This window comes from Pelophylax lessonae (genome assembly GCF_965119305.1).
Source record: "Pelophylax lessonae genome assembly, chromosome: 5".
Taxonomy (NCBI): domain Eukaryota; kingdom Metazoa; phylum Chordata; class Amphibia; order Anura; family Ranidae; genus Pelophylax; species Pelophylax lessonae.
The window spans coordinates 183554126-183568608 of NC_138772.1; the positions used below are offsets into that span (position 1 = coordinate 183554126).

General features: G+C 42.8%; 1 protein-coding gene across 1 annotated transcript; it reads right to left on the reverse strand.

Moving 5' to 3' along the window:
* Positions 1–4269: 4269 nt before the first annotated feature.
* On the reverse strand, positions 4270–5773 carry TMEM158 (transmembrane protein 158). Its single transcript, XM_082259923.1, has one exon. It carries the CDS (start codon positions 5615–5617, stop codon positions 4679–4681), a length of 939 nt encoding a protein of 312 aa, XP_082116049.1. The 5' UTR covers positions 5618–5773; the 3' UTR covers positions 4270–4678.
* Between the last annotated feature and the right edge of the window lie 8710 nt (positions 5774–14483).

The following is a 14483-nucleotide window of genomic DNA, read 5'->3' on the forward strand; positions in this document are numbered from 1 at the left end:
AAAATATATTTTTTTTTTGATCTTTTGTTTAAAAAAAAAAAAAAACTATTTACTTCCACCCTGGACTGGAAGTAACGTCATGACGTCGCACTTGTCCTCCAAGTCCTGCTCTAGTCTTTTATCACCTCTCTTATCAGCTGGCCACACCGTCGGATCGTTTCTTGGGTGCGCCGGTGGAGAAACAGTAAGCCCTCGAGTGGCTGGAGGATGGGACGTTCCCTTCTGCCCCTTCAGAAAGCATTTCAGAGGCTCATGAGCCGCTCAGAGTGCTTTCATGAAAAAGCCAGCCACCGGCTGAAGAAGGTACCAGGGTTATGGCTGATAGCTTCAGCCATAACCCCGGTAAACCACTTGCAAATCGCAAGGTATATATACGTATTGCGGTCAGCAAGTGGTTTTAAAATATATATAAAACCCAAACCTTTTGCATGTTAAAAAGATTAGCTAACAGTTAAAACCCCTTTCAGTTTTATAATTTTTTTGTGATTTGTGTCTCATTGGGGAGATTTACCTTCAGCTCTTGTCCTGTACACAGCGCAGGATGTAAGAAGAAATCTGATCTTCAAAGTGAGGGAAATCTCTTAGGCTCCATTCACATATAGGCGCCTCGGATCGCGGGCAGAATCGCCGCAATTCTGCCCGCAATCCCGAATCATAGCAAATCGCGGGAGGCCTGTGGAATTCCCATGACTTGCAATGGCACCCCAAACACAGCGCTATTTTGTCACAATTGTCCTGCAACGAATCGCGGTAAAATCGCGCAAACAGAATCGTGAGGCTCCTGTCGCCCAAAGGAAATTCTTGTACTTTTTTTGGGAGACAGGCATCCCGCGATTCTGTTTGCGGGATTTTACTGCGATTCGTCAGGCAACAATAGCGACAAAATTGCGCCGCATTTGGGGTGTCATTGCAAGTCATGGGAATCACACGGGCGTCCCCCGATTTGCAACGATACGTGATTCTGCCCGCGATCCGAGATGCCTATACAGTATGTGAACAGAGCCTTAGACAGCTGTCCCTGGAGCAAGTGGCTCCATTGGAAGATTTCTCCTCTGTTGCTTTTTTTGTTGACCACTCACAATTTCGAATTTCTCATCACTTTATTTGCCACAATTGTCCTGCAACGAATCGCGGTAAAATCGCGCAAACAGAATCGTGAGGCTCCTGTCGCCCAAAGGAAATTCTTGTACTTTTTTTGGGAGACAGGCATCCCGCGATTCTGTTCGCGGGATTTTACTGCGATTCGTCAGGCAACAATAGCGACAAAATTGCGCCGCATTTGGGGTGTCACAGTATGTGAACGGAGCCTTAGACAGCTGTCCCTGGAGCAAGTGGCTCCATTGGAAGATTTCTCCTCTGTTGCTTTTTTTGTTGACCACTCACAATTTCGAATTTCTCATCACTTTCAGTACCAGTATACCAGGATAAATGGAGAGGGTGAATCTGTGTAGCAAGGACACAGCAAGAGATATAACCCTGACAGGTGGTTTCATTTGTCATTACTGTATCCAAATCTTTACATTCACTAATTCATTCCCACTGTAGACATACATGGTTAAGCCACCATGCATTATTTAATAATAAACTGTAAAGAGCTGTGATCAGCTAATCAGCACTGATTAAACCAATTACATGCAAATTCTAAAAAACTAATATCTACTTGGTTGCTATGGGCTGAGGCACATCTTTGTCCTTCGAGTTTGGTTTATTTAAGAAGGCATTGAAACGATCATTAATGCCATTAAAATACAGTATCTCGTATAATGTCACCATTTAGCAGTATAGAGCATTCAAAACAAAAAACACATTTTAAAAAGTTGCTTTGGGCATTTGACACTTTATAGCAATGGAAGCCAAATGCAGTTGTCTTTGGCAAAAACAAAGTTATACCCACATGCCTTTACCATGTATATAAACCTAAATTTTCAAGTAAATTTAAAGGTCCTTTCACAAAGACTTTCTGATCAGGTCCACCTACCAGTTTTTTATGCGGACCTAGTTGGAAGCTACATGTAAGTCCATGAGCAAGTTGTCAAAATTTGGACAAAAACTGTAACGGCATGGATGCTACAAAAGATATCCTTTTGAACTAAGCGGACAAAGGCCGTATAAAAGAACCTTAACACTTAACTCTCTGAGCTCCAAATCTAAACCTCACGCTAGCACTTTAAATTACCCCTAACCTAACTCTAAAACGTACTAACACGTAAAGTGTTACTAAACCCAGGAGCCTGCATTCACTATATCTGGTCTCCCACAGCACACAGAACATGGGAATGCAATTATTTTAGTAAAATATTAACAGCTAAATACCTTTTCTTATCAGCAGTTTATAGCAGATGTGTGACTTCTATCAGTGTCCAGCCGAGCACTGGTTAAAGCTTGTAGGAGGAGTTTTCATTCTCCTCTGACTGTCCTATGAGGCTGCATGACCTCTGACTTTCTGTTTGGTCAGAGCTGATTGGCCCTGTGCGGTTCACATGCACCCTCTCAAAAAAAAAAAAAGAAACCCCTAGCAATACAAACCATACTGAGCATGTGCAGAGCACCTCCAAGGCTCTGTTCTATAAGCAGATGGATTGGGGATAGTGGAAGAAGGGGAGGATCAGAGAAGACAGGATCAAACCGCTTTTTACACAATACGGAGGATTAACCCCTTAGGTTCCTCAGTGAGTATAAGCGTGCATTACTGCATATACAGACTGATGTTATTGTTGTGGGTTTAGTAACACTTTATCCTGATTTTAAATTGGGTATAACAAGCATGCATTACTGCAAATACAGACTGATGTTATTGTTATGGGTTTAGTAACACTTTATCCTGACTTTAAATTGGGTATAACAAGCATGCATTACTGCATAGACAGACTGACTTAATTGTTGTGGGTTTAGTAACACTTTATCCTGATTTTAAATTATATGCAACCCCTCACCTTGTAAAACAACCCATTCCATTTATAATAGAAATGAAAGGCATAACATTTGTGAATAGATAACAAAACAAAAATTATAAATAGCTTTTTTTTCTCCCCCTATTTTTTTAAGTGATCACATAACCTCTGCTACCTAAGGAGCTCAGAGAGCTAGGGGAGTGAAAACAGCAGAACACTGGTCATCCCAGTGAATGACTGTGCAGGGGGTTATCAGGAGAGCAAGCTGAGTTCTCAGCACAGATAGAGAACCAACCACAGTGTGCTGTCATACCTAATGTGGTCAGTGTTTGTTATAGGAAAGCAGAGGGACTAGCAGGTACACCAGGTATTTCACACAAAGGAAGCCACACAAAGAGAACAGGAGATTTTTTCTCACAAGTATATGGTACAGCAGGCACATATCAGGAATACGAAAAGTTAAGTTTACATACCCTTCTTCTAAATTTAACCCTTGAATGTAAAGTTTATCTAAACCCAAGAACAGAAATTGGTAGTATTTCAGCTTACTGGTCCCTAGACATGGTAGCTATATTCGTTTTCTTTTTCTCACACTTTTTTTCATTATTTTACCTTAATAGTCCTGCCATTAACTTACTTTCTGGTATGTGGTAACAACAGTACTGAACAGCAATGTCACCCTAGGACTAGGAGTATGTTAGGACTACATAACACCTCCCTTAGAGAGCAGGGAACAATGCTAGCTGATAACAGTCCAGAGACTACAGGAAGATATCAGCTCACAAGATATCTGTGATACAGCTACACAGATAAAATAAAACACTTTCAGTGGTAGATTTAGAGCCCATTCACACTGCCGCGACTTGTCAGGCGACTTTTCAGCCTGACAAGTCCCGGTCCATTGAGTAGTACAGGACCTGTTCTAATAGGAGCGACACAAGTCGCTCCGACTTAGAAAAAGGGTCCTGTACTACTTTGGGGCGACCTCGGAGCGACTTGCATAGACTTCCATTATGTGAAGTCCCTGCAAGTCGTGCCGAAGTCGCGGTGCACGCGACTTCACAGGTAGCCCCCAGAAGTCGTGTCGCCTCAGTGTGAACCGGCTCTTAACAGACCAAAAGGTAGCAAATAAGAGAAATGTATTGTTAGAATCTACATACGCTTTAAACACTAAGAAGCCCTTAAACTTTAACATTTAACCTCCTCCATAACACTGAAACTTAAGCCTTAAGTCCAAAACTTAACACTAAACCTATCTTTGACCCATAACCCACTCCTCCTCTGTGTTAACTCTTATGCTAACATTAAAAATAACCCTGTAAATCCTGTATATGCTTAATTTATCCATGCTGAAAGTATCTTGTATCAAACGCCAAGATGCCGGACTATATTATTTGTATATGCTTTCTCTTTGTCTTGGCAAATAAACCCACACATTATTATGTAATCTATTCAGAGTACACGATTATAAAGTAAATTAGAGTAACTGTCGTTTATGATATTGTAAGTTTGAAGAATATACATTTTGCAGCATTTCTGGATATCATCATATATTTTACATTCATTGATTAGTATGTTCATATATAAATTATGAAATCATATAGAAATAAAATTGCACACATCGTTGATCGGCTTTTACAAATTTTGTAAGGGACAAGGAAATGAATAAAAAAGAATTACATTAAAAAAATCAAGCTTACTGAGAAAAGGGGCAGTTGTTTCACAACACAGCACACCATTAATTGTATAATGACATAACTATGTTTTATGTTAAATCATTTTAAAGGCTATTTACTACTTGTCCTTCTCTGTTCCATACCATTAGGCAAGAACCCAGCAATAATGGGCACTGGCCAGATGAGGGCAGCAACACTCCAAACAATGATAACCAGAGTCATGAAACAGGCTACCAAAGTGGACTCAATTGGCTTCCGATTCATTCTCCAGCCCTGTTCACCTCTCAGCTCCTCCAAACTGAAGTCCAGGCAGCAAAAATTCAGTGATTCTCCTAGCAGTGCATTTTGAGGATCTGTTGAAGTTGAAGAAAGGAAGGAAAAGGTAGAAGATGCAGCAGAAGAAGCATGTTGGTGCCTTAGGTGACCACTCCTTCTGTTTCTTGACCATCCACATCCTATGCAAAGGCGAAACTCCTGTTGAGCCCCAGAAACCCCTAGGTGCTCAATAACAACTGGGGATACCACCCGGTTATAGGCCGCTGAAAAAAAAGCTCTGCCATGATTATTGGTAGAAAAGAGCAACAGGTCACACTGAAAGCCCAACTGACGCCCCCAGCGGACTAGTAGAGAGGTGAGCATTAGCCTCTGAACACTGATATTGCAGTGCACTGACCCATGTTGAGACTGGGAGGCATGGAACTCCTGATGGGTTTGAGGAGCCAGAATCAAAGTCTCTCTGTTCTTCTCCCAGGTATTACTGGCAGAGGGTACAGGGGAGGGAGAGGAAGAAGGTGGGATCTTGGTATGTCCTGTCTGGGTTCCCCTAAGTTCTTCGCCACTCTCCCCAACTGTGGTCCTCCTTTCAGTTTGTAAGTCAAACCCCAGAATCGCCAAGGACCTGCTTGAGGAATTAATAGGGAGTAAGAAGATGTCCTCTTCTGTGTGTCCCTCCTGACTCCATCCTTCTGTTGGTGGCTGGATGCAGATAGCCAGCAAAGCCACTAGCCCCTGGAGCAGGCTGCTTGGAGGGCACAGACGCAGCACCCTCATTGCACAGGATGTTAGAGAGGAGGCTGCATGGTTAGCTGGAAAGAGACAGTGCTTGCACAAAGAATGAAACTCACACAGGCGTGGAAAAGGATGCTAGTAACTGAGATCGCTCCACACTGCCTCCAAGTCATCCTCCCTCTGCTTTACCCTCCTCCTCTTTCTTCTCCTCGCAGCTTTTGATTTAGATGATTAGAGAATTGCACAATGATCTTTATCCATCTCTTTTTTATTTTCTAGGTTCCCAGACCAAGTACTGATGGCTCCTGCCTAACAAACGCATTGTAACACTTACAGCCCTCTGAACAGTGGGGATGTTTTTACCTAATATTCCCTGAAAGAAAAAAGCAGCAGGTGCTAGCTTAGATTTTTTTACAGTTTTCAAAGTAAAAAGAAAAAAAAATTAATAGCGTTTGATCGAAGATTTGTAGAAGAAATAATACACGCTTTTAGAGCTTCCTACATTTCCAGCCTAATGTGTTATCATTTTGGCTCTGACATTTTAGGATTACAGAGTTTTATAAATCAGAAATAGCAAAAGCCATACCTTTTTAAAGAAATGCTAGACTTGGATGGCTGAGTGTCAGCAAATTTAGTTAAAGGTATCTAAATCTTAACAATTAACCCCTATTTGGTCCTTTTTGGTATGTTAAATATACCATTGAAAGTGTTTCGTTATATTAATTTAATGAGTGCAAATAAATATACCTACTTATTCTGTCAGAAATCATGTCAGCTGATAACTTTGTGTACTCTCTGGCTCTGCCTGTGCTGACAGTTATCAGTTACAATGTTATCAGCTACCTCTGAGGACTACAGAACCCCTCCTCTTTATGTTATTGAAAAAAGACAGCATAAGGCTTGTGTAGTCTTTTCTTATACTGCTTCTCCATAGATATTGTATGGCGAGTGAGCATTGGCACCCTAGCAAAGGGAGTTACTGGCAGGATCACCAGGTGAAAATAAAAGAAAAAAAAGACAACTAATGCAGCGACTAAATCTCAGGACTAAATTAGTAAAGAGGAGCTCCAGTCTCCCCCTAAAATTAAAAGTCCACAGCTACAAATACTGTAGCTGCTGACTTTTAGTAAAAGGACACTTACCTATCCAGGGATCTAGTAGTGTCCTCACCGAGCTGATTCTTCAATCGGCTGAGATCTTAGGTTTAGGTAAACTGGCAGTGAAGCCTTTACGGCTTCACAGCTGATGCACTTTTTTTTTATTACATATGTATGTATATAAAAACTGTATATAAATTATTGCACTACTGTCTTAAAGGACAGCTGTTGGCACTACAGTACAACAAAATATTGTGTAATCAGCAAAGGGAAATTAAAAAGTGCTGCGCTCAATATAAAGTGTACCCAATGCGTAAAGCAATCTGCATTGGTGTTCCCAATGCGTAAAGCAATCTGCATTGGTGTACCCAATGCGTAAATCAATCTGCATTGGTGTACCCAATGCGTAAAACCAATCTGCATAAATACAAAATATATTACACAGTAACTATGTTTACAATATATAAAACTATATATATTGGTTGTGTGATAAACATCCATATAAAGTGTAACCTATGTGTATACCAATCTGCATAAATAAAAAATATATCACACAGTAATGTGCAATGAACATAGTGTGCGCTCAATACATATGTGAATGATAATGGTAACGTGTGACCATAAAAATGTGCAATATACAAATGTGCAAAACTGAAAGTCCAACAAATGTGAGTATAGAGCTGCCTCTGTGTATCAAGATATTCCAGATAGAAGAATTGGGAATAGAATCCACTTCAGTAAGAATATTCCATTATCCAATTAGAGAGTCACCAGGACATGTGCATCCACCACCTAGGAGGGAGAGTAAATACGCTTACCAGAATCTATGGAGTTAATCATGCATGGAAATAATAAGGCAAAGGTTGAGATAGTAGTTTCTGGAAAGCTGTCACCATCCTTTTCCACCTCATCTGGTCCCCTCTATTGGGTCATGAACTCTCTCACTAGCTCCACGTGTGACAATAGCCAGCAAGGTGAAAAATCCTGGGTAAAGTCAATGTACAGAGCAAGACAAGAGCCCTTTTAAAAAAAAAAAAAAAAAAATGTAGCTGGTTCTTTTTCATGAGAGGGTCCCAACAAATGTGTCCACCTCAGTAAATCGCTCTCCGAATAACTCCCACCTTCACCAACTCCGCGCTCCCTTGACTGATTGACTCTTTGCCATTGCCAGTTGAGCCCACATATTCTGGTAAGCGTATTTACTCTCCCTCCTGGGTGGTGGATGCATGTGTCCTGGTGACTCTCTAATTGGATAATGGAATATTCCTACTGAAGTGGATTCTATTCCCAATTCTTCCGTCTGGACTGTCTTGATACACAGTGGCAGCTCTATACTCACATTTTTGTGGACTTTTTTGGAATTTCAGTTTTATCCTTATTTATTCATTTGTATATTGCACATTTTTATGGTCACAAGTTACCATTATCATTCACATATGTATTGAGCACATGCTATGTTCATTGCACATTGCACTTTACTGTGTGATATATTTTGTATTTATGCAGATTGGTTTACACATTGGTTACACTTTATATGGATGTTTATCACACAACCGATATATATATAGTCGATGTATTTTTTTACACATTTAATACTGCACTATACTTTTTAGGTTATTCGTATATCCAAGGACTAGTAAGGTTATTATACTTTTGTTATTGAGTTTAGAAATACTTTAGCAAGTACTTGTTCACATCTTAACAATTTAGCTCAGCGGTTCATTTCATGATAACCGCATATCAGAACAAGACAATTTTAATCAATGATTCAATCCAAATCTATGGGGTTATAAGTATTGCAAATTTACAGCAGGCTTCTAACTCCTGCATGTAGTCATTTGGATTCATTTAACTAGAGTACAATGACAGGTGTCCTTTCAAAAAGTGAAGTGAAATCTCCCAATTGGCACAGGACATCTAGTGCAATAAGAAAGCGTTGCGTAAACTGTTGGCACAATATAAATTATTATTATATAGGATTTATATAGCGCCAACAGTTTGTGCAGCGCTTTACAATGTGAGGGAAGACAATACAGTTACAATATAATTCAAAACAGGAGGAACTAGAGGGCCCTGCTAGTTAGAGCTTACAATCTAGAAGGGAGGGTCAAGTGAAACAAAAGGCAATAACTGTGGGGGATGGGTTGATGGAGAAAATGGAGGTATATCTGTTAGGTGTGGGTAGGATAGGCTTCTCTGAAAAGGAGGGTTTTCAGAGATTGTCTAAAAGCTAATAGAGTAGGAGATAATCGGACAGATAAGGGTAAGGAGTTCCATAGGATTGGAGAGGCTCTGGAAAAGTCCTGGAGGCGAGCATGGGAGGAGGTGACGAGGGAGCTAGAGAGCAGGAGGTTTTGAGAGGAACGAAGAGAGCGATTAGGTTGGTATTTTGAGACTAGGCTAGTGATGTAGCTGGGGGCTAAGCTGTGGATTGCTTTGTAAGATGTTGTAAGTATTTTGAATTTAATTTGTTGGGTGAGCGGAAGCCAGTGGAGGGCTTGACAGAGAGGAGCAGCGGACACTGAGCAATTGATAAGGTGGATGAGTCTGGCAGCCTCCCTCCCTTTGCCTGAAGCCTTCTGGGACACATCACAGGTCCCAGAAGGCTGCAGGACCATTCATAAATCCTGTATAATATTAATATTAAGAACTGGACAGTAGTTTTAATTTTTAATTTCTTTACTTGCTGTTCGTGTCTTACTTGGAGACCCGCCTTACTCACTTCTTAGAGAGAGAGTGAAGTCTACTCCAGGAAATGCCAATGGGATGTTGAAATCTTCCACTCTCTATGCAATGCTACACAAAGAAGGTTTTGGCAAAAGCTGAACTTTAGAGAGAACCTGACCTCCCTATAAGCTCAGGGATAGCAGTGGAAGTCATTGAAAAGGGAGCAGGGCGTGGGACCAAGTCCCACTGTCTGTGTCAACAAACACAGACCGGGAGGCTCAGGATTGAGCCCGCACAGAAGGGGGGGGGGGGGAGCAAGGAGCGCCAGCAGGGAACTTGAGAAGAGGAGGATCAGGGCTGCTCTGTGCAAAACCAATGCAAAGAGCAGGTATTTCTAACATGTTTGTTATTTTAAAGGGAAAAAAATTAAGTTTAGAATCACTACATGCAAGGCATGCCACAAGTGCTAACTGTCTCAGTTGCTTGTTCTCTCAACTGAACTGTCATTCCATCAAATAACTGTTGTCAAACTCATCATATCTGGCGCACCATGGTAACTGCCGATCAGACAGAGGCTAAGACGGAAGCTTCCTTGACTGTAGAGAATAGGAGAGTTTCATTCTGCTTTAAAGTGGTAGTAAACCGCAAAAAATAAAAACAAGAAAAAAAAATGTTATTACTGCAAGTTAAAAGCATAATGTGCTAGTATGCATCGCATACTAGCACATTATTAAAAACGTACCTGAAAACAAAGCCCTTCAGCGGTGCCCTCCAACAAGCCCTCTTACTGCCGACACAGCTTTCATCTTCATCTGGTCTTCATTTTGGGTTCATGGACGCGGCTGTTTCAATGGCCGACCTGTGGTGACGTCACTCCTGAGCATGCGTGTGGTAGGTCACAGCTACAGTACAACTCTCTCAATGGACGGCATGCCGTTCATTGACAGTGCAGTACACATGCACTGGGGACATCACCGATGCTGTTACAGTAAATATCTCCTAAACAGTGCACCTTAAGGAGATATTTACTGTACCTACAGGTAAGCCATATTAAAGGCTTACCTGTAGGTACAGTATACATTAGGAAAAAGGGCTTTACTACCACTTTAACTGCTAAATGGCAAAATATCAGTGAGCAAAAGAGTTTTTGGATTTCTGCAGTTGAATGGCAAGACGGAAGGCATAATTTATACTTAAAGCGCAACTTCACCCAAAAGGGGAAGTTCCTCTTTTCTGCCTCCTCTCCCTTCCCCCATCACCTTCAGAAACGTTTTTTTTTTTTTTTTTGGGCAATCTGAGCAGAATTCCAGCCTCCCTCCCTTTGCCTGTAGCCTTCTGGGACACATCACAGGTCCCAGAAGGCTGCAGGACGGCTCGCGCATTTGGAGTGAGAAGCCATCTGTGAAGCCACAAGGAGTCACAGCCGGCTTCCCACACTAAAAATGCTGGCACCGGGGACACAAAGACTGGTGAATAACTGTCTCAAGTGAGGATACCACTGAATCCTTGGAGAGGTAAGTGTCCTTTTATTAAAAGTAAGCAGCTACAGTAATTGTAGCTGCTGACATTTACATTTTTTATGTTCCTAGGGTGAAGATCCTATTTAAGAAGGAATGAGGTGTCCATGATGCACTGCTTGTAACAGAAAGGCATGAGGTATTGCTTATAACAGAGTGGTATTAATAACCTAGAATCTAATAACACAGAGACATATGAGAGAGGAACAAGGGCACATTGACCAGGAAAAGTAGGAGAGGCAGATGCAGCAAATCACACAAGTATTGCTTTGCTTATCCCCAGAAAAGGAGCACAGGACTAGCACACTTTACAGTGAAGCACATTTATTAAACAGAGCTAAAAAAATCATACAAAATTATTTACAGCATACATGCTATGAATAGCAAAAATAACATATAGCCATTAAGTACAAGGGAAATGGTAATCTGTACAAAGTGCATACAATACATCAGACATAGGAGTGCGCAGCCCTAATCACTATGTGCGGTGCCGATTCCCCGTACTGCCTGGTCCCCCCCCCCCTTGTTTGCCCCCTCGCCCCCACAGTGCTGTTGACTTCCCTGCGGGAGATGTTTCAGGATAGAGAGCGGAGGAAGGGGGATAGTAAAATATGTAATTTACCAGCCCCTTCCTTTTCTAGATGAACAAGGTGAACACACTCGCTCACTGTGTTCATTCATGAATGAAGCATAGTAAACTGTGTTGCTTCAGTTTGTGAATGAATATGAAGCTGCTCAGCGCAGAACACTTCCTATTCATTCACTGCCCTGTGCAGCCGAGGCTGCAGAGAAAGGCATGTGTGTTTGAGCTTTGAGGTGCACACCTATGATATCAGAGAACAGATTACCATAGAAGAGGCACCCAAATCATACCTACCAACCTTTTGAGATGGGAACGAGGAACACCTATTAGCAAAAGTATGTAGGCATAGGAAACACCCCCTGCCATGCCAACTTAAAGGAGAATTATGCAAAAAAAATATTACTTAAACCCACAAGTGCTTTTTTTTTTTTTTTTTACCACTACTGTTCCTTCATACTGACTTTTGAGATTTACAAATGCAGTACATTAGAAATTGGATGAAAGGTTTAGCACTGGGAAACACTTTTTAAAAAATAAATAGTGCATTTTTTATAAAACTATATAGATCAGACCAAAATGAGGGACAAATAAGTAGGAAAGAGTGACAATGTTCCAAAGGGACAATCAAGGACAGTTAAGAGCTATTCCCAAATCCAGTGGCGGCCCGTGCAATAGGGGGCGCCGGAGCGCCGCCCCTCCTAAAAAAAAAAAGAAAAAAAAATGACAAAAAAATAATAAAGTTTTGAAAAAAAAAATTGGGTTCACAGGCCTATGCACTCGGCCTGGTGGATATGGGGGGGGGGGGTGGGGATAACGACCCAGAAGAGGCGCTGATTGGCTGCCTTCTGGGGGCGTAACCTGGGCGCAGCAAAAATCGCTGAGCCACCCCCACCTTCGTGATATCCTGGCTGTGATTGGTCCAGTCTCCAGCCTGGACCAATCATCATCCAGGACATCGCTGACTCGCAATGGGGGCGGTGCCGGTGCGTGCGTCAGTCACGCACCGTCACCGCCCATCTCCTTCTCGCCGCCCGGACCGGAACTGAAGACAGAAGACTGAAGAGGAGGACGTCCACGGCGCTGCTCGTCTCGGTTCCCGGAATCCCGCCATCCCGCCGCCGTCAGAAGGTAAGTGATTGAAGCCGGCCTGTACCATCACCTGTGCCATGCCTATGCCATCACCTGTGCCATGCCTATGCCATCACCTGTGCCATCACCTGTGCCATGCCTATGCCATCACCTGTGCCATGCCTATGACATCACCTGTGCCATCACCTGTGCCATGCCTATGCCATCACCTGTGCCATCACCTGTGCCATGCCTATGCCATCACCTGTGCCATGCCTATGCCATCACCTGTGCCATCACCTGTGCCATGCCTATGCCATCACCTGTGCCATGCCTATGCCATCACCTGTGCCATGCCTATGCCATCACCTGTGCCATCACCTGTGCCATGCCTATGCCATCACCTGTGCCATGCCTATGCCATCACCTGTGCCATCACCTGTGCCATGCCTATGACATCACCTGTGCCATGCCTATGCCATCACCTGTGCCATGCCTATGCCATCACCTGTGCCATGCCTATACCATCACATGTGCCATGCCTATGCCATCACCTGTGCCATGCCTGTACCATGACCTCAAAGTCATGCAATTTTTTTACCGCGTTTTTTGCCGCGAAGCAATACCTATTACATTTTTCTTTTTGCGCCCCACAAAAATTTTGAGCACCAGCCGCCACTGCCCAAATCACAGATGAAGGGATGAAGTCTCAGTGAGATCATCTGTCTGTGATCTGGGTGCCTCTTATAGGGTAATCTGCTAAATTAAAGGGAAAACAGACCCTTGCTTCTTGTTGTCTGTTTAGGAGCACTTAGATCTTTTTCATTAGCTGACATGCAGCAGTAGTGCCACAGACTAAGATTGTATGCATACAGAAAGAGATGGACCTGTTTGTATTGCTGTAAAGAGGTGTCGTTAATAAGGATCCTCCTTCATTTAGTTAAGACAACCGCTTTAGTGAAAGTTTAATCCTTGAACCCACTTTAGCATATACACAGGTCCAGAGGCGGCTCTAGGCTTTGTGAGGCCTAAGGCAAAAGTTGGACATGAGGCCCCACTCACGCTCATAATGGGAAAAATAATTCAAGCAATAAAAATTAACTGTATAAATTGCATATATTAAGAGCCTTAACCTTTGTACTATGAATTCACAGTTTCTAGAATTTTCTCTAACCAATTCATCTTTAATCAAAGATCATTAAACATCGGGTATATATATATATATATATATATATATATATATATATATATATATATATATGTCTGCTCTTACATCACAGTCCCCAGCATTTCCCTATAGGTCATGATTCCCTGAGTCCCTCCTTACATCAGAGTTCAGTGTCCCCCCTTACATAAGAGTTCTCCTTTTAAATCAGATTCCCCCCAGCATCTCCTCCTTACATCAGAGTCCACAAGAATCCTCTTAAAGCGGAGTTCCACCCAAAAGTGGAACTTCCGCTTTAGGGAGTCCTGCCCCCCCGACATGCCACATTTGGCATGTCATTTTTTGGGGGGGAGAGCGGGTACCTAGTTTTGACAGGTACCCGCTCCCACTTCCGCTCGGAGCGCCGCGGCGCCCTGAGCGGAAGTTCTCCTCTCCCCCTCCCTCCCTGCAATCTTCTGGGACACGTCAGAGGTCCCAGAAGATTGCCGGCCAATCACGGCGCGCAGCGCGACTCGGCGCATGCGCAGTGGGTACCCGGCTGTGAAGCCGCAAACTGTAACAGCCGGGTGCCCACAGCAGTGATGCCGGCGCCGAGGGAGAGGATCGAGGCTTCCGGCGGCCGCATCGCTGGACCGTTGGACAGGTGAGTAAATGGCTGGAACTCCGCTTTAACATTAGAGTCCCCCTCTTAAATCAAATTTCACAGAGCCCCCTTTACATCAGAGTCTCCAGAGTTTCCCCCCTTACCACTGTAAGAGGGAACTCTGAAGACTCTGATGTAAGAGGAGTTCTGGGAACCCTGATTTAGGAT

What these genes read in the sequence shown, in the direction of transcription:
- TMEM158 (XM_082259923.1), bottom strand. Translation starts at nt 5,617, where the DNA reads ATGAGGGTGCTGCGTCTGTGCCCTCCAAGCAGCCTGCTCCAGGGGCTA.